This window comes from Bufo gargarizans, chromosome 11 (genome assembly GCF_014858855.1).
Source record: "Bufo gargarizans isolate SCDJY-AF-19 chromosome 11, ASM1485885v1, whole genome shotgun sequence".
In the NCBI taxonomy this organism is placed as follows: Eukaryota; Metazoa; Chordata; class Amphibia; order Anura; family Bufonidae; genus Bufo; species Bufo gargarizans.
In genome coordinates this window covers 41,692,873-41,717,157 of record NC_058090.1, presented here as the reverse complement: position 1 = coordinate 41,717,157, position 24,285 = coordinate 41,692,873, and the positions used below count along the sequence as shown (strand labels likewise).

The 24,285-nt window shown below is 47.8% G+C and overlaps 1 protein-coding gene across 2 annotated transcripts in view; it reads right to left on the bottom strand.

The window, feature by feature from the left end:
* The window catches only part of UBR1 (ubiquitin protein ligase E3 component n-recognin 1), a 121,460-nt gene extending 120,465 nt beyond the window's left edge, over positions 1 to 995 (bottom strand). For both annotated transcript variants that reach the window (XM_044271645.1, XM_044271646.1), the window contains exon 1: positions 850 to 995. In XM_044271645.1, the coding sequence (XP_044127580.1) occupies positions 850 to 897 (48 nt within the window). In that variant the 5' untranslated portion in view covers positions 898 to 995. The remainder of the gene's footprint in view (positions 1 to 849) is intronic.
* Between the last annotated feature and the right edge of the window lie 23,290 nt (positions 996 to 24,285).

Below are 24,285 nucleotides of genomic sequence, written 5' to 3'. Positions count from 1 at the left end.
GTCACTGCACATACATGTCTTCTGTATAATCCCTGTCACCGCACATACATGTCTTCTGTCTCTTCCCTGACACAGCACATACATGTCCTCTCTCATTTCTGTCACTGCACATACATGTCTTCTGTCTCTTCCCTGTCACCGCACATACATGTCTTCTGTCTCTTCCCCGTCACCGCACATACATGTCTTCTGTCTCTTCCCTGTCACCGCACATACATGTCTTCTGTATAATCCCTGTCACCGCACATACATGTCTTCTGTATAATCCCTGTCACTGCACATACATGTCTTCTGTCTCTTCCCTGTCACCGCACATACATATCTTCTGTCTCTTCTCCGTCACTGCACATACATGTCTTCTGTCTCTTTCCTGTCACCGCACATACATGTCTTCTGTCTCTTCCCTGTCACCGCACATACATGTCTTCTGTCTCTTCCCTGTCACCGCACATACATGTCTCCTGTCTCTTCCTGTCACAGCACATACACGTCTTCTATCTAATCCCAGTCACTGCACATACATGTCTCCTGTCTCATCCCTGTCACCACACATACATGTCTCCTCCCTGTCACCGCACATACATGTCTTCTGTATAATCCCTGTCACCGCACATACATGTCTTCTGTATAATCCCTGTCACCGCACATACATGTCTTCTGTATAATCCCTGTCACCGCACATACATGTCTTCTGTATAATCCCTGTCACCGCACATACATGTCTTCTGTCTCTTCCCTGTCACCGCACATACATGTCTCCTGTCTCAGCACATATGTCTTCTATCTTAGTCACCATGCACACGCACGTCCTGCCGCAGTAATACCGCAGTACACGAGGTGAGCCCTCACCAGACTGCTCAGCTCCTGCTCCTCTCGCTCTCCCTCAGCCTCCTCCATCTTCACTGACTCCAACCCTCCTCCAGCCCCATAACAACACACGACGTGCAGCACTGGAGCCGCCGAGGGTGGGGTTTACGACGTCAGCCGCGCCTTCCGGCAGCGTCTACTAGTGCAGCTCAGTCACTAGTGCTGTGTGCCCTGGAGCGGCTGTCAGCCTGTACAGGACACTGATAATAATAACGTTTCTAGTAAATTCAGACGGAGGCAGGGGTGGGACTACAAGTCTCAGGATGTCCACATTCCACTGGGGCAAGGAGCTGCTGATAATGTATGAGAAACCTATGGTCCTCCCACAGCATTCAGCATCATCGATATGAGGGACAGACAAGACTGACACGTCTGGTCTACAACCTCCTCTATGGTGCACGTTTTCTGAACTATGGTCCTCCAATAGTGTTTTACTGCGTTGACATAAAGGCTAGACAAGACGTGTACTCTATGGTAACGTTGACAGGGCCGCGGAAGCGAAAACTGCCCGGAGTAGGGCGGGGCCGACATGTCCTCGTGGCTGCCAGGTCAGGATGCTGAAGGTGGCCAGCAGCAGAGGGCTCAGACACAGGCCAGACATGTCACAGAAGACGGTCCGGTACCTGAGGCGGTTCTCCTGAACATCTGGGCAGTGCAGCTATCTCTATAGGCTGCTTATGATGTGGAGGACACCTGAGCTGCTGTTATCAGCCATTTCTGCAGAGTGGCTGACTGGAGTGCTCTTCTATGGGACTGAGATAGAAAACAATGGCCCGGAGCAGAGAAGTCACTTGCCCGCTGCTGTATCTGCAGATTCCCTACACAATGGGGGTCATTTATCAAAGACTGGTGTTTTATGCCCGTTGCCAGAGGATGTACCTCATTTATGGCGAGGAGCAGACGGCATCACAAATAAGATGCATCCTCCGCTGGTCCAGGCGCTCGTGACTGGAGTAGATTTCCGACATCCTTTATGTTTGGAAGCAGGCGTAAATGTTAGGCTACTTCCACACTGGCGTTTTGGCTTTCAGTTTGTGAGATCCGTTCAGGGCTCTTACAAGCGATCCAAATCAGATCAGTTTTGCCCTAATGCATTCTGAATGGATAAGGATCCGCTCAGAAGGCATCAGTTTGCCTCAGTTTAGTCTCCATTCCTCTTTGGAGGCGGACACGTTTTGGTGTCCATCTGACGAAACTGAGCCAAACTGATCCGTTCTGACACACAGTGTAAGTCAATGGGGACGGATCGGTTATCTATGACACAATCTGGCACAATAGAAAACGGATTCGTCCTCCATTGACTTTCAATGGTGTTCAAGACGGATTCGTCTTGGCTATGTTAAAGATAATACAAACGGATCCGTTCTGAACAGATGCAGACGGTTGTATTACCTGAACGGATCAGTCTGTGCAGATCCATGACGGATCCGCACCAAACGCGAGGGTGAAAGTAGCCTTAGTGAATTTGCCGGACCCAATGGTGAGGACTGCGTGAAAGCATTTGTCGCATGCGTGTTTTCTTAATGCTAAACTTGTGTTGGTAAATGACCCCCAATATGTCCAGACTCCTCCCATATTTTATGCTATAGGAAGAAGTGGGCCCTGCATGCGGAGCCTGTTTCAGGTGTAGAAAAAGGTATAAACGTAAGACGGCAAGGAAACTGTCTTGGGCATCTTGCATACGAACGTTGTTTGCCCGTGGCCGTATTGCGGCCTGCATACGGCGGGTCCACAATACACTGGCACCGGCCTGTTTGCACTCCGCTTCACAGATGTGGTCCCATTCACTTGAATAGGTCAGCAATCACGGAGATGTGGAACGGAAGCACGGATCGGAACCCCATGGAAGCACTACAGAGTGCTTCCGTGGTGTTTCTGTCCGTGCCAATGCACCACAAAAAGAAATAGAACTCGTTCTATTTTTTTGCGGTGTGGACGGATCACGGATCCATTCAAGTTTAATGGGTCTCGATCCGTCCCGGCCTCCGCACGGACGTTGCCCATGCATTGGGGACCTCAAATTGCGGTCCCCAATGCACGGAACGGATGCACAACGTTCGTGTGCAAGAGTCCTTGCATTTAGAACTGGCGGAACATCAACTGAAGTTATGTAGAGACCAGCGCCTCTTTGTAACTCCGGCGGATCGACCTCCAGGTATAGGGCTTTATTAGAGGGGTTGTCTCATTATAGACAATTGGGGCATATCGCTAGGATATTCACCCATTGTCTTATAGGTGTGATTCTCACCGCTGGGACCCGCACCTATATCGGGAAAAGAGCCCCGCAAGGTGGTGGCTGGAGGACTCCGGTCTGGCAACCACCAAGCCGGCTCCCCATAGAAGTGAATGGGAGTGCACCTCGCAGGACAGGCCACCGCTCCCATTCACTTCTATGGGCCCGAGGGAAATAGCCAAGCCAGCGCTCAGCTATTTTCAGCGTCCCCATAGAAAATGAAGAGGGCGGCTGCGCATGCACAGTGCGCCCTCCAACACTGGACCTGCACCTATAAGACAATGGGGGCATATCCTAGCGATATACCCCCATTGTCTGAGATGGGAAAACCCCTTTAAGACTGACTTCTAAGACATTGGTCTTAATAATCATGTCCCTTATTCTTTGTGTTTTTTCTGGTATAAAGACCTAAGGAAGGAATGATAACTGTCCCAACCAGCGTGTCCTGCTGCATGTTCTCAGGAGGGTCTGGGCCTACTGAGATCAGCGAGAAGCTACGAGTCTCCCAAATTATAATTTTATTGCAGGCGATCTTACAAATGGCAAAACCAAGGACAAGCTGGGCTCAGACCAATTTGAGGACGAGTGGCAGATTTACAAAGTCTGCGCAAAAAAAGTCATAGATATAGGAAAAAACAACCTGGATACATATTCGTGGAAACCACGGTAAGAGATCAGGACTGCTGCTTATTTCTCCATCACCAGACTGTGCTGGGACTTGATGTCTGGTTTCTTTCTACAGAAAAATCTCTATCATGTATTTCTAGTCTGATACAACCCGTATAATAAGACATTTCAGACAAAAGGTGCCCACACTGCAATATAAATGCTCTTAAAGGGGTTTTCTAGCTTGGAGGTATTGACCTCCCCCAAGGATAGCTTGGGGAGAGTCCGACACTTTGTACCCCCACTGATCAGCTGTTTTCAGCCGGCGCCCAAAACGAAATAGTGGACCGAGCCACTCACGTGGACGGAAGATGAGCTGTAATATGACGGCACAGTGGATGGAGCCTTCTACTTCTAGGTGTGTCCACTGTTTCATTTGGCGGCTGCTGAAAACAGCTGATCGATGGGGATGGCGGGTGTCTGACCTATCCTGAGGCCAGCAAGATTTCCAGGCTAAAAGAAACCCTTTAAAGGGGTTGTCCGGGTTCAGAGCTGGACCCGGACATACCTCCATTTGGTCATCATTTTTGGGCGGAGCAAGGGCTCGTATCTGTCATCTTCTTGATTGAGTTTTCCGCATAATCCATTGATTGTATATCTCGACAATTTTCATCCCAGCAGCCCCCCTGACATGAGCATCGCAGCAGTTCATGCTCTGATGCTCTCCTTTGCCCTGCGCTAAATCGCTCAGGGCAAAGGCATTTTTTGGAGATCCGGTGACGTATCAGGGCTCTCCATGGGGCTGCCAGGAACCCCGTTGACGTCACCGGCACTGATGGGTGGGATTTAGCGCTGCCCTAGCCAGTAAAACGGCTAGGGTAGCGCAAAAGCCCGCCTATCAGAGCCGGTGACGTCACCGAACACACTGCCGGGCGGAAGTTTCCTCCCGGCTGTGTGTTATTGAAAACAAAAGAGCCCGTGCCCTGTGCGATTTAGCGCAGGGCAAGGGAGCGCATCGGAGCATTGCCTCAGGGGGGCTGCCTTGGTGACAATAAGGGTATTTCCGGGTTTAGCTCTGAACCTCGACAACCCCTTTAAGTCGCAGAGCAGTGCTGAAGGAGAGGAAGGCAAAGAAGGATTGTTGATTTTTCTGTCACCACATCCATGCATGTTACTCTACAGACAGAGCTCCTTACTTTGTTACTAGGTAAGTAGCCCTGTCCTGAGCACTGCATAGAGGAAAAGGGTCTTTGTCTCATTTTTAGCCACTCTCGGCCTCAGTTACACTACTCACAAAAAGTTAGTTAGGGATATTTGGTTTGTGGGTGAAATTTCAGGATGAACCTAAAACGCACTCTAACCTTTACAGGTGAACTTAATGTGACCTTTTCTAAACTTCTGAATGCACACGTCTGACTGTTCAGTGTGTCAGTACTTTTTGCACAACTTGCTCTTCTCTAACAAGGAGCTTAATGGCAAAATTCACAACAGGTGTTTGATCCATGAATCGCCCAATAAATTTCCTGGTTCAATTAGAATTGGTATTTAAACAGTCCTCCTCATCATGCTGTTCACATTTTGACATCATGAGACCAAGACGACACCAAACAATTGCGGCTCGCCATTGCGAGGCTTCAAGCGGGATGTTCTCAGACGGAAGTGGCCACTGAGCTTAGAATGTCACAGAGTGCCATCAGCAGGTTGTAACAGAGATACAGAGAGACTGGAAGAGTCACAGAAAGGTATAGAAGTAGACGTCCTTTGGCCACATCCCACACTGATGACCGCTTCATTGTGTGCGCTATGCATCAGCCACTGTTGTCACCAGACGAGCCTCTGGTGGTGGTGGTACAGGGGGGGCAGTTGTGTCTCGTCAATAAAGAACTGCCCTACACTTTGTGAATGGTACAGGGACAAGCCCATACTACTTGAAGAACATCATTAATCCAGTCATTGTGCCTAGGTATGAACAACACAGGCCTAATTTCATCTTCATGGACAACAATGTACCAGCTCATTGAGGTCACATCATTAGGGAACGGCTGCTGGAAACTGGGGGACCTCAAATGGAGTGGCTTACACTTTCCCCAGACCTGAATCCCATTGAACACCTATGGGATCAGCTGAGTCGCCGTGTAGAGGCTCGTAACTCTGTACCTCAGAACCTTACTGACCTGAGGCCGCCCTTCAAGAAGAGTAGGGTGCCATACCTCAGCAGACAATAAGACTACTTGTGAACAGCAGGAGACGTCGTTGTCAAGCTGTAATTGACACTCAAGGCCACATGACAAGTTATTGAGACACTGACATTTTTGTGGGGGTATACCCAGCACTGGTGTTGGCTTTTGTGTTAATAAATTGTTTGGGGGGGTGGGGCCTGACCGGGCATGTAGGCAGACGCACGCTGTGGAGCTCCTGGCCAAATCTCCTGAAGCGCGCAGCTAAAATGTCTGAGGTGGCTGCGCGGCTGAAAAAATTTGCCCGCACCTCGGCGCCATCCACAAGTCTCCCAGCAATGGATACTGAACAAGCAGCTGATCCATATGGAGCAGCAGGACACACTATGAAGTGCTCTTCACCGCCTGTGGAGAAGGAGGTCAGTGCCATATTGGAGCTGGGAGCCAGCTCTGATATAGAACCCACCATTAAGGATGTGTGTAAAGCGGCAGCACAGTGTGGGGTGGCGCTAGCCTCACTAAATACGTATATGGGGGACTGAAGGAAGATATTTCTCTCATAAGACAAGATATGAGGAAAGTCAAAGAGAGATCTGGCGCGTTAGAGGGTTGTCTGAGCGCAGTGGAAGACCAGGTACCGGAAGTAAAAAGGGATCTGCAACGTGTAATTTCTAAGTCTGATGACCTTGAAAACCGTCGTAATAATGTTCGAATAATTGGTGTGCCCGAGCAAGCTGAAGGAACTGACGCTGTTGCATTTATGGTAAAATGGCTTGCTGATAAAATTGGAAGAGAGAAACTGTCTCCACTTTTTGCTATTGAAAGGGCGCATCGTGTGCCATTCCAGCCTCCACCTCCAGGGGCGCCACCGAGACCCCTCCTGATCAAAGTGCTACTCTTCAGAGATCGGGATGCAGTGGCGCAACTACCGGGGAAGCAGGGGAAGCGTCTGCTTCGGGGCCAGGGCTGCCAAGGGGCCCGGCAGCGTGTGTGACAGTTCATTTTCAAGTTAAATAGTTAATCATGATCGATTCAACTTGTCTTAAGTTGTTCAGGGCCCCTTTACAGCAGGCACAGCGCCGGACCCCCCCCCCCCCCCCCCCTTTCCGTCCAATCTCCTCGCTAATGTGATCTATTCTTCTATTCTTACTGTCTCCTGAAGTCTGAGTACAGTGCGCAGGCTGTATTAAGCCCACCCACATACTGATGATTCAGAGCAGGGAGCGGCAGGCGGCAGCAGTACGTGACAGGAGGCGGGACAAAACAGCCAGGAGGACAGGAGCTGCAGGAAGGCGGCAGCAGTAGAGAAGAGGCAGAGCAGCAGCACGTGCGGTCCAGCGCCCAGCCCAGCGCAGAGTGTGGTAGCTACTGCTGTCAGGTCCAGCACCCAGCCCAGCGCAGAGTGTGGTAGATACTGCTGTCAGGTCCAGCACCCAGCACAGCGCAGAGTGTGGTAGATACTGCTGTCAGGTCCAGCACGTGGGGTCCAGCGCAGAGTGTGGTAGATACTGCTGTCAGGTCCAGCGCCCAGCACAGCGCAGAGTGTGGTAGATACTGCTGTCAGGTCCAGCACGTGGGGTCCAGCGCAGAGTGTGGTAGATACTGCTGTCAGGTCCAGCGCCCAGCACAGCGCAGAGTGTGGTAGCTACTGCTGTCAGGTCCGGCACCAGCGGTCCAGCGCAGAGTGTGGTAGATACTGCTGTCAGGTCCAGCACGTGCGGTCCAGCGCAGAGTGTGGTAGATACTGCTGTCGGGTCCAGCGCCCAGCCCAGCGCAGAGTGTGGTAGCTACTGCTGTCAGGTCCAGCGCCCAGCACAGTGTAGAGGGTGGTAGCTACTGCTGTCAGGTCCAGCAGTCCAGCGCCCAGCACAGCGCAGAATGTGGTAGCTAGGATAGGAGTCGGCAGGTATGGAAGTAGTACTGTATTGCATATTTCTTACACTCCTCCTAGAGATCCTTTCAAGGCTACAGGTCATCGGCCTACCAGAAATGAATTTCAGTAGATTGCACTACATCCTCCTGTCCTGCTGGGAAGGTATATTATTATCATGCTATTAACTCATTGGGTTGCACCCCATTGTGGAACTGGGTGCAGTCAGAGGACATTTTAATTTAAATCGCATGTCCATTTTGCAGATCTATAGTAACTCAATAGGACAGTGGCTTGCCTAGTGACAGCCCATCTTAAATGACACTTCAGATAATAATTCATGGTAGTTCTGTATTTCAATTTCTAGCTATGAACTGGGAAGATTAGGATGAGCAGCTCTACAGGCCATTATATCCGAAGGAAATGACTGCAGGCTGCAGCAATAGCTATGTTACATGTATGAGTTATGCTGAGGGATTTGATCAGTTATTGTGAGCCAAAACGATAATCTCTGAGTAGGTTTTGGCTCACAATAACTGACCAGAGAACAAGTGTGAACCAACTCGCCTTAGGCTACTTTCACACCTGCGTTTTGGATTCCGTTTGTGAGATCCGTTTCAGGGATCTCACAAACGGTCCAAAATGGATCAGTTCAGGTGAAAGACTCCCTTTAACTCACAGGGGCTTCTCAAATACTAAGGGGTCATAACTACTGTTTGGTTGCACTAAGGAGGCATAACTACTGTCTGGGTGCACTAAAGGGACATTATACTGTGAAGGGGCATGATTACCAATTGGAAATAAGGGAAATAACTATTGTGAGGGGGCACAGAGGCATGCTGCATACCTACTCTGTAGGACACTAAGGGCCGGGGGCATAATTATGGGATGTAACTACTTTGTGAGGTACTAATGGAAAATGTCTACTCTGTGGGGCAATAAAGGGGCATAACTAGTGTGTGGACACTAATGGGGAATAATTACTATGTGAGAGCACTAACAAAATTTTACTGTGTGGGGGCAATAAGGGAGCATAACTACTGTGAAGGGGAAATAATGGAGCAAAACTACTGTTTGGGGGCACTAAGGGGCATACCTACTGAGTGAGTGGGACACCCGACATTGTGTGGTGAGTGTAGGCGTCTTACAAGTCTCTGCTAAGGGGGGGAGGGAGGGGTTATGGGGAAGTTGCTCTGGGCATTCATAAATTTGCTCTGGGGCCCATACATTTCTAGCCACTGTCTGCGCCTCCCTGGCCACTGTCTGTACCCCTTGGCCCTGGCCCTTATTTGTGCCCCCCTGCCTTTGTCTGCGCCCCTGTGTGCACCTCCCTGACCCTTTCAGTGCAGCCCCTGGCCCTTATCTGCGCCCCCCTGACCTGTGCCCCCGGCCCTTGTCTGTGCCAAAGGAGTGGGGTCTACACAGGAGGAGGGGGGCCCTTACAAAAATTTGCTGTGGGGCCCAGTCACTTCTAGTTACGCCCCTGTCGGGATGCCATCCTGAAAGGTGCAAGAGATTGTGCAGACCTAAGTATAATCGGGAATCGAGTATCCTTTTTTCCAGATTTCTCAGCGGAAGTCCAAAAAACGGAGAGCGAGTTTCCTGGATGTTAAAAAGCAGTTGAGAGCTTTACAACTGCCTTATTCAATGCTATATCCCACTAAACTGCGAGTGGTGGCGGGCGGCACAACACACCTGTTTGAAAACCCTGTGGAAGCGTGTCAATGGCTGGATGTACATGAAAGAGATCTACGTGGTAACAGCCGAAGACGCGGTGAACTCTCTGATGTATCTAAGCAGCATCCAGTATTGTGCCAGTTAAGCCAATTATATGTTAACTCTTTACTGGACTCTTTGATGAATAACTGCCATGTTGCGGGGGAGAACTTTCTTTTTTCTCTTATCTTTTTTTTCAGTTTCCAGTTCCGGGTTGTTCTGAAATGTAGTGGGCTACAGCATTATGAAGGGCCAGGCCCTAGCGCTGACACAGCACCGTCAAGACAGACGTTTTTGTTAACCGTAGCAGTCTCTGCCTGTATTTACAGATCAGGTTTATTCTTTTTTTTTTTTGTACCCCCCGGTTCTTCAGTGTAGGGGGATATGTCTGCTTTGTTAAATTTGCTTTATTGAATCATTGATGTCGGATACATTGCTTGTATCCGTATGCAAAATGGTATTACATAACAAAAGAACAATAATATGTTACAGCACTGTTTCAATATGTCAAATCGATAACAATAAAATTGTTACAAGCATGTTATAATGAGTTTCATTTGTCATCCAACTCAGTACATTACGCATTTCTAGCAAGCTCTGCATGTATATCATTCGTTAACTGCTGAGTAGAATATAATGTTTGCGTAGAGGAACACCATACACCCCACACTTTTTGGAACATAGATACACTGTCATGCCCTGTTCGGACGGTCTGCGGAGGTCTGTCAGATTAGCAGCACGTGTATAATCATTTGTTTTGTTTTGGAATCGTGCTGGATCCGCTTTTCTTCAGGTGCTCTGGGTGGGGTCATTGGCTTAAATTGCTTTCACTCCCAGAGGGCCGTGCAGGTTATAGAATTCAGTCTGGCCTTGGATTCAAGGAAGGAAGGATTTTCTGTTCCAGCTCAGATAAGTTTGGTTTCTGTTTTTGTTATTTGCGGTCTAGGCTGTTTGTGTGTCTTCTGCCCCTTCTCCCCTTTCACCATCTCAGGGATTCTAGGGTATTTGCTGTCCAGGCATGAGGACACATTATTCCTACCTTCAAGGTCTGAATGTGGGCTTAGCAGCGTAGGTAGAGAAGTCAGGGATTTGCTAGGAGGTGACCTTTCCCCAGCATTTCGCCTAGATACTTGTTTATTTGGTTGTCTGTGTATCTGAGATCCAGTCCGCCGTGACATTATAACCCGCCATACTGTGACTGCCATTACTCAGCGGTTTTGTGATGGCGTCAATTAATGCACTGGTTGACCGCATGCAGGGATTATCCCTAGAGGTTGCGGATCTGCGTAGTTCGGTCACACGGTGTCAGAGTGTTCTGGCATCAGGTGCAGGTCAAATTGGTGGGGAGCCTAAAGTTGCTCTTCCCGAGAAATTTACTGGGGGTGCGGATGATTTTATCCGCTTTAAAGAATCATGCAAATTGTATTTTCGACTGCGTCCATTCTCGTCAGGTGATGAAAGTCAGAGGGTTGGTATAATTATGTCTCTGCTTAAAGGGGACGCGCAATCCTGGGCTTTTTCTCTGCCGTCCGGTTCTCTGGCCCTCCGGTCGGTAGAGGAATTTTTCAAAGACCTGAGATTGATTTACGATGACCCAGATCGAGTCGCGATGGCAGAATCTAAATTGCGTAACTTATTACAGGGTGAACATACTGCAGAGGTTTACTGCATAGAGTTTAGGAGATGGGCTACTGAGTCAGAGTGGAACGACCCCGCGTTACGTAGTCAGTTTTGTCAGGGGTTATCTGAGAGGTTGAAAGATGCCCTGCCTTTTCATGAGTACCCGGATACTTTAGAGAATGCTATGTCTTTGGCTATACGGTTAGATAGACGTATCAGAGAGAGGAGTAAGGCTCCCTCCGCGCAAGGGATCCCTTCTGCGAGTGGCTTCGTCTCACCTGCTGCCCAGGGTAATACTACTTATTGCTCTGGGGTAGGGGAGGAACCCATGCAGTTGGGTCAGATATCTTTCCGTTCGGATAGGAGAAACTTTAGGAGATTACATAAACTATGTTTCTACTATGGAAAAAGTGGTCATTTTGTTTTTGCTTGTCCTTTTGTTAAACCGTATGATGATAAGAAAGAAACCGTCCTGACTCTTGGTAGCGTGAATGGAGTAGTGGAACAAGCAGGTATGCAAGCTCCCTGTAATTCTCATTTTCTCCTTCCAGCTATGGTGGCGCTAGATTTTGTTGAGGTATTCATTGACTGTGGTGCTGGGGTAAACCTTATTGACTTTCTTTTTCTTCAAAATCTGGGTCTAAGTATGTGCACTTTAGAAAGAGAGATTCCGGTGTTTGCAATAGATTCTCCACCTCTTTCTCAAAGGAGTCTCACTCATATTGCACATGGTATTCAGTTGAGGGTTGGTGATTCACATGTAGAGTTTATGTCTTGTTTTGTCATGAGGGATTTGCCTTCTCCCATAGTCTTAGGTTTACCGTGGTTGACAAAACATAATCCAATTATAGATTGGCAGCCAAGACAAATTATTGGTTGGGGAGAATTTTGTTCGGAAAATTGTCTTGGCACATCTATCTCTGGTGTGTCCACTGCGGTTCTACCTCAGTATCTCTCAGACTTTGCGGATGTCTTTTCGGAGGGTGGGGCCCAGGAATTGCCCCCTGTCATGCCCCACTCTGACGATGTGCGGAGGTCGGCCAGGATAGCAGCACAAGTTTAGTATTGTTTTGGTGTCGTGCTGGATCCGCCTCTCATCAGGTGCACTGGGTGGAGTCATTAGTTTAAATGGCCTCCAGCTAAGTGCTCTGAGCGGATTATACTGATCATTGTGGTCTGGGAAGCTTGGAGGGAAGGTTGGCTGTCAGTTCCTGCTCTCAAAGATAAGTGTCATTTCTAGTTTGGTTGTTTGTGTCATCTATCCCATCCAGGTTCTGTGCGAGCAGGCTGCTCCTATTTCCCCACTTCACCATCTCAGGGAGTTCAGGGTTTTGTCAGCCCAGGCTGGAGGACACAGCACACCTACCTTCAAGGTCTGCATGTGGGCTGAGCAGTGCAGGGAAAGAGGTCAGGGATAAGCTAGGAGGTGACCCTTCCCCTGTCTCTCGTCCAGAGCCTGGTTGGTGCGTTATCTGTTATACTGAGTGCACGTCCGCCGTGACATTATAATCCGCCATACTGTGACTGCCATTGCTCAGCGCTTTTGTGATGGCGTCAATTGATGCACTGGTTGACCGCATGCAGGGTTTATCCCTAGAGGTTGCGGATCTGCGTAGTTCGGTCACACAGTGTCAGAGGGTTCTGGCATCAGGTACAGGTCAAATTGTTGGGGAGCCTAAAGTCGCTCTTCCTGAGAAATTTACAGGGGGTACGGATGATTTTTTCCGCTTCAAAGAGTCATGTAATTTGTACTTTCGATTGCGTCCATTTTCATCAGGTAATGAAGATCAGAGGTTAGATATCATCATTTCTTTGCTTAAAGGGGACGCGCAATCCTGGGCTTTTTCTCTGCCGCCCCGGTTCTCTGGCCCTCCGGTCGGTGGAGGAATTTTTCAAAGCCCTGGGATTGATTTACAATGACCCAGATCGAGTCTCGATGGCAGAATCGAAATTACGTAACTTACTACAGGGTAAACATACTGCTGAGGTTTACTGCACAGAGTTTAGGAGGTGGGCTACTGAGTCGTTACGTAGTCAGTTTTGTCAGGGGTTATCTGAAAGGTTGAAAGATGCCCTGGCTTTTCATGAATACCCAGATACTTTGGAGAATGCAATGTCTTTGGCTATACGTTTGGATAGACGTATCAGAGAGAGGTGTAAGGGTCCCTCCGTGCAGGGGATTCCTCCCGCGTGTGGTTTTGTTTCACCAGCTGCCCAGGGTGATATTGCTTGTTACTCTGGGGTAGGGGAGGAACCCATGCAGTTAGGTCAGATAGTGCACAATCTATGTTACTATTGTGGGAAGAGGGGTCATTTTATTTTTTCTTGTCCTTATGTTAAACCACAGGTGGAAGAGAAAAAGATAAAAGAAAAAAAAACTCCCCTCACACTTGGTAGTATGAATGGTGTGGTGGAGCAGACGGGTATGCAAGCTCCCTGCAGTTCCCGTTTTCTCCTTTCAGCTATGGTGGCGCTAGAGTCTAGAAATGTGTTTGTTGATGTTTTCCTTGATTGTGGTGCTGGGGTAAACCTAATTGACTTTCTTTTTCTTCAAGACCTAGGACTAAGTACTTGCACGTTAGAGAACGAGATTCGTGTTTTTGCAATTGATTCTTCCCCTCTTTCTCAAAGGAGCCTTACTCACATTGTTCATGGTATTCATTTAAGGGTGGGTGATTCACATGCTGAAATTATTTCTTGTTTTGTCATGAAGGATTTGCCAGCTCCAATAGTTTTGGGGTTGCCATGGCTGTCTAGACATAACCCAATTATAGACTGGCAAGCGAGACAAATCATTGGTTGGAGCAAGTTTTGTTCGGATAATTGTCTTGTCACATCTATCTCTGATGTGTCCATTACGGCCTTGCCTCAGTATCTCTCGGATTTTTCGGATGTCTTTTCGGAGGGTGGGGCTCAGGAATTGCCCCCTCATCGTGACTATGATTGTCCAGTGAATCTCATTCCGGCAAGTTGCCTAAGTCTCGGCTTTACAACCTCTCACAACCCGAGAGAGAGGTCATGCGAAAGTATGTCGCCGAGAGTTTGGCAAAGGGTCATATTAGACCATCTAAGTCTCCAGTGGCAGTAGGTTTGTTCTTTGTGAAGAAGAAAGATGGATCACTGAGACCGTGTTTGGATTTCCGGGAGTTGAACCGTATTACAGTCCGGGATCCATTTCCCCTGCCTTTGATCTCTGATCTTTTTGATCAGATTGTTGGAGCCAAGGTGTTGTCCAAGTTGGATTTGAGAGGAGCATACAATCTGATCAGGATCAAGGAGGGGGATGAGTGGAAAACGGCCTTCAATACGCACGAGGGTCATTTTGAGAACCTGGTAATGCCTTTTGGGTTGACGAATGCGCCAGCAGTATTTCAGCGATTCGTCAATGACATTTTTCATCACTTGGTGGGGAGGTTCGTAGTAGTTTACCTAGATGACATTTTAATTTATTCTCCTGATCTGAAGACCCATCAGGATCATGTGAGACAGGTTTTGACGATCCTTCGGGAGAATAAGTTATATGCCAAATTGGAGAAATGTTTGTTTGCGGTGCAAGAGCTTCCGTTCTTGGGATACATGCTTTCTGATTCCGGTTTTCGTATGGACCCCGAAAAGGTCCGGGCGGTTCTGGAGTGGGACCGACCGGAGAATCAGAAAGCTTTGATGCGGTTCTTGGGGTTTACGAATTATTATAGAAAATGTATTTCGAATTATTCCACCCTAGTCAAACCTCTTACTGATATGACCAAGAAGGGCGCCGATGTCTCTGTCTGGTCGGATGAGGCATTGCAGGCCTTTTCGGCTATTAAGGAGCGTTTTGCGTCTGCTCCCATTCTGGTGCAGCCGGATGTGTCTCAGCCATTCGTGGTGGAGGTTGATGCATCAGAGGTGGGGGTTGGGGCGGTGCTGTCACAGGGTTCTTCTCCTGGCAAGTGGGTCCCGTGTGCCTTCTTCTCCAAGAAGCTCTCGGTCGCCGAGAGGAATTATGATGTTGGAGATAGGGAGTTGTTGGCTATCAAGTTGGCCTTTGAGGAATGGCGTCACTGGTTAGAGGGGGCGTCTCACCCCGTTACGGTGTATACAGACCATAAGAATTTGGCTTACCTGCAATCTGCCAAGCGTCTGAACCCTAGGCAGGCCAGATGGTCACTGTTTTTTACCAGGTTCAATTTCGTGGTTACCTTTCGCCCAGGCAGATGCCTTGTCTCGCAGCTTCCCTGGGGGAGGTGATTCAGAAGATCCAGCGCCGATTTTGGCGGATGGGGTGGTGGTCTCCGCTCTGTACCCTGAATTGGAGATGGAGGTGTTGGGAGCTCAGGAGGGGGCTCCTGGTTCTTGTCCCCCAGGGAGGTTGTTTGTTCCTGAGGGCCTACGATACAAGGTGTTCAAGGAACATCACGATACTGTTCTCGCTGGACATCCTGGTGGTAAGTCCACCTGTGATCTGGTGTCCCGGAGGTTCTGGTGGCCAGGGTTACGTAAGAGCATTGAGAATTACGTGACAGCTTGTTAAACCTGCGCTCGGTCAAAGGTTGCTCATACTCGACCGCCTGGTTAACTTCTTCCATTGTCTATTCCATCTCGTCCTTGGACGCATTTGTCCATGGACTTTATTACGGACCTGCCGAGTTCCTCCGGGAGAACAGTGATTTTGGTGGTAGTCGACCGTTTCAGTAAAATGGCTCACTTTATACCACTAACGAGTCTTCCTAACGCTAAGACTCTTGCGCAGATTTTTGTGGATAATATTGTGAAATTGCACGGTATTCCTTCGGATGTGGTCTCTGATAGGGGCACGCAGTTTGTCTCCAGGTTTTGGAGGGCGTTCTGCTCTCGGCTTGGCATTCAACTTTCATTCTCGTCGGCTTTTCATCCGCAGTCGAATGGTCAGACGGAGCGTACCAATCAAAACCTGGAGACCTACTTGAGGTGCTTTGTGGCTGAGAATCAGGAGGACTGGTCCTCATTCTTGTCCTTAGCAGAATTTGCATTGAATAACCGTAGGCAGGAGTCCACGGGTAAGTCGCCATTTTTTGGCGCATACGGTTTCCATCCTCAGTTTGGTACCTTTTCTGGGTCTGGTTCCTCCGGGATGCCAGAGGAGGAGAGATTCTCTTCTGCCTTGTCCTCTATCTGGCGGAGGATTCAAGGGAATTTAGAGAGGATGGGTGAGAGGTATAAACGAATTGCTGACAGGAGACGTGTGACTGGTCCGGACCTGTGTGTGGGTGATCTGGTGTGGTTGTCCACTAAGAATATCAAGTTGAGAGTGCCATCTTGGAAATTGGGTCCATGATTTGTTGGTCCATATAAAATTCCTGCGGTGATCAATCCTGTGGCGTTTCGGCTGGATCTTCCGCAGACTTGGAGGATCCATGATGTCTTCTACAGGTCTTTACAAAAAAAATATGTTAAACCGGTGGTACCATCGCCATTGCCTCCTCCTTTTGTTCTAGTCGAGGGAAACTTGGAGTTCGAGATCTCCAGGATTCTCGACTCGAGGGTTCTTCGGGGTTCCATCCAGTACCTGGTACACTGGAGGGGATACGGTCCTAAGGAGAGGATGTGGGTTCCAGCATCAGATGTCAACGCCAGCCGACTGGTGAGGGCCTTTCATAGGTCCCATCCGGATAAGGTTGGTCCGGGGTGTCCGGAGGTCACCAGTAGAAGGGGGGGGGTACTGTCATACCCCACTCTGGCGATGTGCGGAGGTCGGCCAGGATAGCAGCATGAGTTTAGTATTGTTTTGGTGCCGTGTTGGATCCGCCTCTCATCAGGTGTACTGGGTGGAGTCATTAGTTTAAATGGCCTCCAGCTAAGTGCTCTGAGCGGATTATACTGATCATTGTGGTCTGGGAAGCTTGGCTGTCAGTTCCTGCTCTCAAAGATAAGTGTCATTTCTAGTTGGTTGTTTGTGTCATCTATCCCATCCAGGTTCTGTGCGAACAGGCTGCTCCTATTTCCCCACTTCACCATCTCAGGGAGTTCAGGGTTTTGTCAGCCCAGGCTGGAGGACACAGCACACCTACCTTCAAGGTCTGCATGTGGGCTGAGCAGTGCAGGGAAAGAGGTCAGGGATAAGCTAGGAGGTGACCCTTCCCCTGTCTCTCGTCCAGAGCCTGGTTGGTGCGTTATCTGTTATACTGAGTGCACGTCCGTCGTGACACCCCCTCATCGTGACTATGATTGTCCAGTTAATCTCATCCCAGGGGCTAAGTTGCCAAAGTCTCGCCTTTACAATCTTTCCCAACCTGAAAGAGAGGTCATGCGAAAGTATATCGCCGAGAGTTTGGCAAAAGGTCATATTAGGCCATCTAAGTCTCCGGTGGCAGTAGGGTTTTTCTTTGTTAAGAAAAAGGATGGATCGCTGAGACCGTGTTTGGATTTTCGGGAATTGAACCGTATTACGGTCCGGGATCCGTATCCCCTTCCTTTGATCTCAGACCTTTTTGATCAGATTGTTGGTGCCAGGGTGTTCTCCAAGTTGGATTTAAGAGGGGCCTACAATCCGATCAGAAACAAGGAAGGGGATGAGTGGAAGACGGCCTTCAATACGCACGAGGGTCATTTTGAGAATCTGGTTATGCCTTTTGGGTTGACGAACGCGCCAGCGGTATTTCAGCAATTCGTCAATGACATTTTTCACCACTTGGTGGGGAGGTTCGTGGTAGTTTACTTAGATGATATTTGAATTTACTCTCCTGATCTGAAGACCCATCAGGATCATGTGAGACAGGTTTTGACGATCCTTCGGGAGAATAAATTATATGCCAAATTGGAAAAATGTGTGTTTTCTGTGCAGGAGCTTCCGTTTTTGGGATATCTGCTTTCCGACTCTGGTTTTCGTATGGACCCCGAAAAGGTCCGGGCGGTTCTGGAACGGGACCGACCAGAGAATCAGAAAGCTTTGATGCGGTTTTTGGGGTTTACTAATTATTATAGAAAATTTATTCTGAACTATTCCACCATTGTTAAACCTCTGACTGATATGACAAGGAAGGGCGCCGACGTCTCTGTTTGGTCGGAGGAGGCATTGCAGGCCTTTTCGACTATTAAGGAGTGTTTTGCGTCTGCTCCCATTCTGGTGCAGCCCGATGTGTCTCAGCCATTCGTGGTGGAGGTGGATGCATCAGAAGTGGGGGTGGGAGCGGTGCTGTCGCAGGGTTCTTCTCCTGGCAAGTGGGTCCCGTGTGCATTTTTTCCCAAGAAGCTCTCGGTCGCCGTGAGGAACTATGATGTGGGAGATAGAGTTACTGGCTATAAAGTTGGCCTTTGAGGAATAGCGTCACTGGTTGGAGGGGGCTTCTCACCCCGTTACTGTTTATACGGATCATAAGAATTTGGCTTACCTGCAATCTGCCAAGCGTCTGAACCCTAGGCAGGCCAGGTGGTCACTGTTTTTTACCAGGTTCAATTTTGTTGTTACTTTTCGTCCGGGCATCAAGGCAGATGCATTGTCTCGCAGTTTTCCTGGGGGAGGTGATTCAGAGGATCCTGCTCCGATTTTGGCTGATGGGGTTGTGGTTTCTGCCCTGTATCCCGAATTGGAGATGGAGGTGTTGGGAGCCCAGGAGGGGGCTCCTGGTTCTTGTTCCCCAGGGAGGTTGTTTGTTCCCGAAGAACTGCGATACAAGGTTTTCAAGGAACATCACGATACTGTCCTTGCCGGACATCCTGGTGGTAAGTCCACCTGTGACCTTGTGTCCCGGAGGTTCTGGTGGCCCGGGTTACGTAGGAGCATTGAGGATTACGTGGCAGCTTGTGAAACCTGTGCACGATCTAAGGTTGCTCATACTCGACCGGCTGGTTCACTACTTCCTTTATCTATTCCGTCTCATCCTTGGACGCACTTGTCCATGGACTTTATTACGGATCTACCGAGTTCCTCCGGGAAAACTGTGATTTTGGTGGTAGTCGACCGTTTTAGCAAGATGGCTCATTTTATATCGTTAACTAGTCTGCCTAATGCCAAGACTCTTGCGCAAATTTTTGTTGATAATATCGTGAAATTGCATGGTATTCCTTCGGATGTGGTTTCTGATAGGGGTACGCAGTTTGTCTCCAGGTTCTGGAGGGCGTTCTGCTCTCGGCTTGGCATTCAACTTTCGTTCTCTTCGGCTTTCCATCCGCAGTCGAATGGACAGACGGAGCGCACTAATCAGAACCTAGAGACCTACTTGAGTTGCTTTGTGGCAGAGAATCAGGAGAACTGGTCTTCATTCTTGCCCCTAGCGGAGTTTGCTTTGAATAACGGTAGGCAGGAGTCCACGGGTAAGTCGCAATTTTTTGGCGCATATGGTTTTCATCCTCAGTTTGGTACCTTTTCTGGGACTAGTTCCTCTGGGATGCCAGAGGAGGAAAGATTTTCCTCTACCTTGTCTTCTATCTGGCGGAGGATACAAGTGAATTTGGAGACGATGGCTGAGAGGTATAAGCGAATGGCTGACAGGAGACGTGTGACTGGTCCGGACCTGTGTGTGGGTGATCTGGTGTGTTTGTCCACTAAAAATATTAAATTGAGAGTGCCAGCTTGGAAACTGGGTCCAAGATTTATCGGCCCGTACAAAATATCTGCGCTGATCAATCCAGTAGCGTTTCGGCTGGATCTTCCGCAGACTTGGAGGATCCATGATGTATTCCATAGATCTTTATTGAAAAAATATGTGAGACCGGTGGAACCATCGCCATTGCCCCCTCCTCCTGTTCTGGTCGATGGAAATTTAGAGTTCGAGATCTCCAGGATTCTTGACTCTAGAGTTCTTCGGGGTTCCCTATAGTACCTGGTACACTGGAGGGGATACAGCCCTGAGGAGAGGATGTGGGTTCCGGCGCTGGATATCAGTGCCAGCCGACTGGTTAGGGCTTTTCACAGAGCCCACCCAGATAAGGTTGGTCCAGGGTGCCAGGAGGTCACCCGTAGAAGGGGGGTACTGTCATGCCCTGTTCGGACGGTCTGCGGAGGTCTGTCAGATTGGCAGCACGTGTCTAATCATTTGTTTTGTTTTGGAATCGTGCTGGATCCTCCTTCCTTCAGGTGCTCTGGGTGGGGTCATTGGCTTAAATTGCTTTCACTCCCAGAGGGCCATGCGGGTTATAGAATTCAGTCTGGCCTTGGATTCAAGGAAGGAAGGATTTTCTGTTCCAGCTCAGATAAGTTTGGTTTCTGTTTTTGTTATTTGCGGTCTAGGCTGTTTGTGTGTCTTCTGCCCCTTCTCCCCTTTCACCTCAGGGATTCTAGGGTATTTGCTGTCCAGGCACGAGGACACATTATTCCTACCTTCAAGGTCTGAATGTGGGCTTAGCAGCGTAGGTAGAGAAGTCATGGATTTGCTAGGAGGTGACCTTTCCCCAGCATTTCGCCTAGATACTTGTTTATTTGGTTGTCTGTGTATCTGAGATCCAGTCCGCCGTGACATACACATTTCCTATTTTTGTATACTATGTTTTCATATGGTATGATAGTATTTACTAGCAATCTCCATTGTGACAGAGGGCGGTCTATCTCCCATCCATCTGATAGCTATAGCTTTTCGCGCTAAAAATAGTGTTTCTCTTAAGAATATTCTAGTACGGTGAGAGAATAATTCTTCATCGACAATGCCAAAGAGACATATCTTCGGGTCAAGTGGGAGTGTACAATTTAATAAGTTTGAAAGCAAGGTTACCACATCTTTCCAAAATTTCTGTACATAGGAGCATGCCCAGACAAGATGCCAGAAGTCAGCGCCATCCATCGCGCACCTATGGAATGAGTTAGTCTGCCCATCTTATATAACCTGACTGGAGATAGGTAGCTCTGATGTATCATGCATAACTGTATAAATTTGTTATTTAGAGCAGGCGATACCAATGTTGGAGATTCCATGTCTTCTTGTGACATATCCTGAATCAGGGTCTGCCATCTGGTTATTGCTATTATCGGGGTTCCTTTCATCTTGGTACTCAAAAGATGAGTATAAAGTGAAGAGATCAAACCTTTCGGGCCCTGCAAGCGAATAACTCCTATCATAGGAAAATTTGAGATGAGAACCGGAGTATTGTGAAAGTGGGTTTGCATAGCATGATGAAGCTGTAGGAATTTATAAAATGTCGTTCTAGGCAAGTCATATCTACGATTCATAGAATCAAAATCATTAAAAATGTTATTACTATATAGATCCCCTAAGGTGATGACCCCTTGAATCCTCCAAAATACACTATCTGGTAATGATAGTAGAGAGGGAAACATAGGGTTATCCCACAAGGGGGTCTCTACAATATTATTTTTTACCTCATGCATATGTTTACATGCTGACCATATCTGTATAGCTACTCTGTGAATAGGAAATAATTTCCGGGGAAATAATTTCGGTTGTTCCAGAACCGGCCATAAGGTGCTAAGATTTAGGTATGTAGGTGCCTGGTTAGATAATTATCAGGTGATATCCATGTGCGTATATTTCTCAATTGTCCTGCTAGATAATATAGGTAAACATCTGGTAGAGACATCCCCCCCGAATGTCTAGGTCGATTTAAGGTAGCAACGGATAATTTCGGTCTGTTAGTACCCCAAATAAAAGAAGACATCAAGGAGGTAAGCCTCTGAAAAAACTTCCTAGGTACCACATAGGGTGCATGCTGTAATACATACAAGCACTTGGGCAAAACAATCAGTTTTATCAAATTGATTCGTCCTGATACTGAGAGTCGTAACCCACTCCATGCTCTATATTTATCCTTGCAATATTCTAGCAAGGGTTGGGTATTTAGAGCATAAAAAGACTCAGCATCTTTTGTAATGTGTATATAACTAGAAACAAGTACTTATAACTAGAAACAATGGGTAATTCTCCTTGGGGAAATCCTACGTCTGTTGAGTAAAGGGGGCAAAGTGTTGACTTGGACCAATTAATCCGAAGGCCGGAATAGTGTCCAAATGTCTCAATCAGTGAAATGGCTCTGGGGATTGTGGTCTCTACGTTGGACATGTATAGCACCATGTCATCCGCATATAAGCCGATTTTATCTTCTAATTCTCCTATGTTTATACCTTTAAATTGCTCATCTGTTCTAATGCGTATAGCTAGGGGCTCTATAGCAAGCGCGAAGAGCAGTGGGGACAGAGGGCACCCCGACGAGTTCCTCTACCTAAATCAAAATTTCCCGACACCAGCCCATTCACCAGAATATTAGCCCTAGGTTGTTTGTATAGTATTGAGATCCATTTAATCAATTTGGGACCAAATCCAAAACGTTGGAGTACCATCAATAGGTAAGGCCACTCTACAGAGTCAAACACTTTAGCGGTATCAAGGGAGGCTAGTGCCCATCTTTCCTCCCTCCTTATCCCTATCTGAGTCACAACTGCACCCTCCTAATATTGTCCGTGAGTAGTGATGAGCGAACTTCTGTTTTAAGTTCGGCGTCTAAAGTTCGGCTTCCGGTTAGCGGAGAATCCCGATCTGGATCCGGATATGGATTCCGACTTCCGTTGTGGTCCGTGGTAGCGGAATCAATAATCGGCCATTATTGATTCCGCTACCACGGACCACAACGGAAGTCGGAATCCATATCCGGATCCAGATCGGGATTCTCCGCTAACCGGAAGCCGAACTTTAGACGCCGAACTTAAAACAGAAGTTCGCTCATCACTATCCGTGAGGGATCTGCCAGGCACGAATCCAGACTGATCAGGGTGAATCAGCGAGCTGACAACTCTCCCCAGTCTTATTGCTAGAATTTTTGTAAGGATCTTATAGTCAATATTTAATAAGGATATTGGCCTATACGATCCACAGTCAGCTGGATCCTTGCCCGGCTTAAGCAATACTACAATTGTGGCATCATACAGCGACAGAGGTAAAGACCCTTTAATAAAAGCGTCTTCATATATATGGAGTAATAATGGGTTAATATGCTCAGCGTATTTAATATATACTTCCAGGGGCAATCCGTCAGGTCCAGGGGATTTCCCTTTGGCTAACTGTGCTATTGCTTCTGCCAGTTCCAAGTTTGTTATAGGGGCATCTAGAAGATCCAGCGCTTCTTGCGTCAATTTGGGGAAGTCTAGTTCATCAAAATAATCAATTGCGTCATCCATGCTATAGTCTATTTTAGACTCATATAGGTCTTTATAAAATTCCTGAAACCTTCTAGTTATAGTTTCTGGCTCCAGCAGCATTTGACCATCTGAGTCTTTAATACGCAGGACTGTGGCAGACATCTGATTTTGCTTTACTATATAAGCAAGTAGTTTGCTAGATTGGTTTCCGAATTCGAAGTGGGATTGTTTTGTAAAAAACATCTTACGTTGAACTTTCTCCTTAAGGAGCGTAAGGTATTGTCTGCCTTTTAACAGCCATTCTTCTCTATTCTGGGTATTAGGGTTTGCTATATATACACTCTCTAACCTAGAGCATTCCGTCGCCAATTCTTCTTCCGGTCTAGCTGCAGATCTTTTAATATAGGAGATGGAAGATCTAAGACATCCCCTTAAATACTCTTTCATAGTTTCCCATATTAATGAGTGTTCTTCACTATCAATATGGGCTGTCGTGAACTCCGATAACTGATCAGGTATACGATCCATAGGCTCAAATAATGATAACCAAAAGGGATGAATTCTCAGTGAATGTCTATTCCCACTCCTATCTGCCTGCAATTCCAATTGTAGGGGCGTATGGTCCGAAATACCCATCGGTCCATGTGCAATATTATAAGTCACTGAACACATAATTGGGTTCCCAAATGCATAATCTATACGAGATAAAGTACCATGTTTAGTTGAGTGACACGAGTATTGTCTAATGTCTGGATGTTTTAGACGCCATATGTCTACCCATCCCACCTCCTCCATTAATGTCGCTAGATGTGTCATGGAAGATGTGCATCCTCCCAAATCCCCACCAGGTAAAAATCTATCCATATCGGTATCCATCATCATATTATTAAAACCCCCTAGACATATTGTTTTAGCCTGAGGGTTAGATGCAGCAAAACGAATTGTCTGATGAATGATTTGTAGAGATGATGGAGGCGGCACATACACTCCCAGGATCACAGTTTATATATGCTGCCACAAATACAAATCTCCCAGAAGGGTCCACCCATGGGCGTAGCTATAGGGGGTGCAGAGGTAGCAGTCGCTACCGGGCCCAGGAGCCTGAGGGGGCCCAAAGACCCTTGTGCCACATAAGAAGACACACAACGCACTGAGG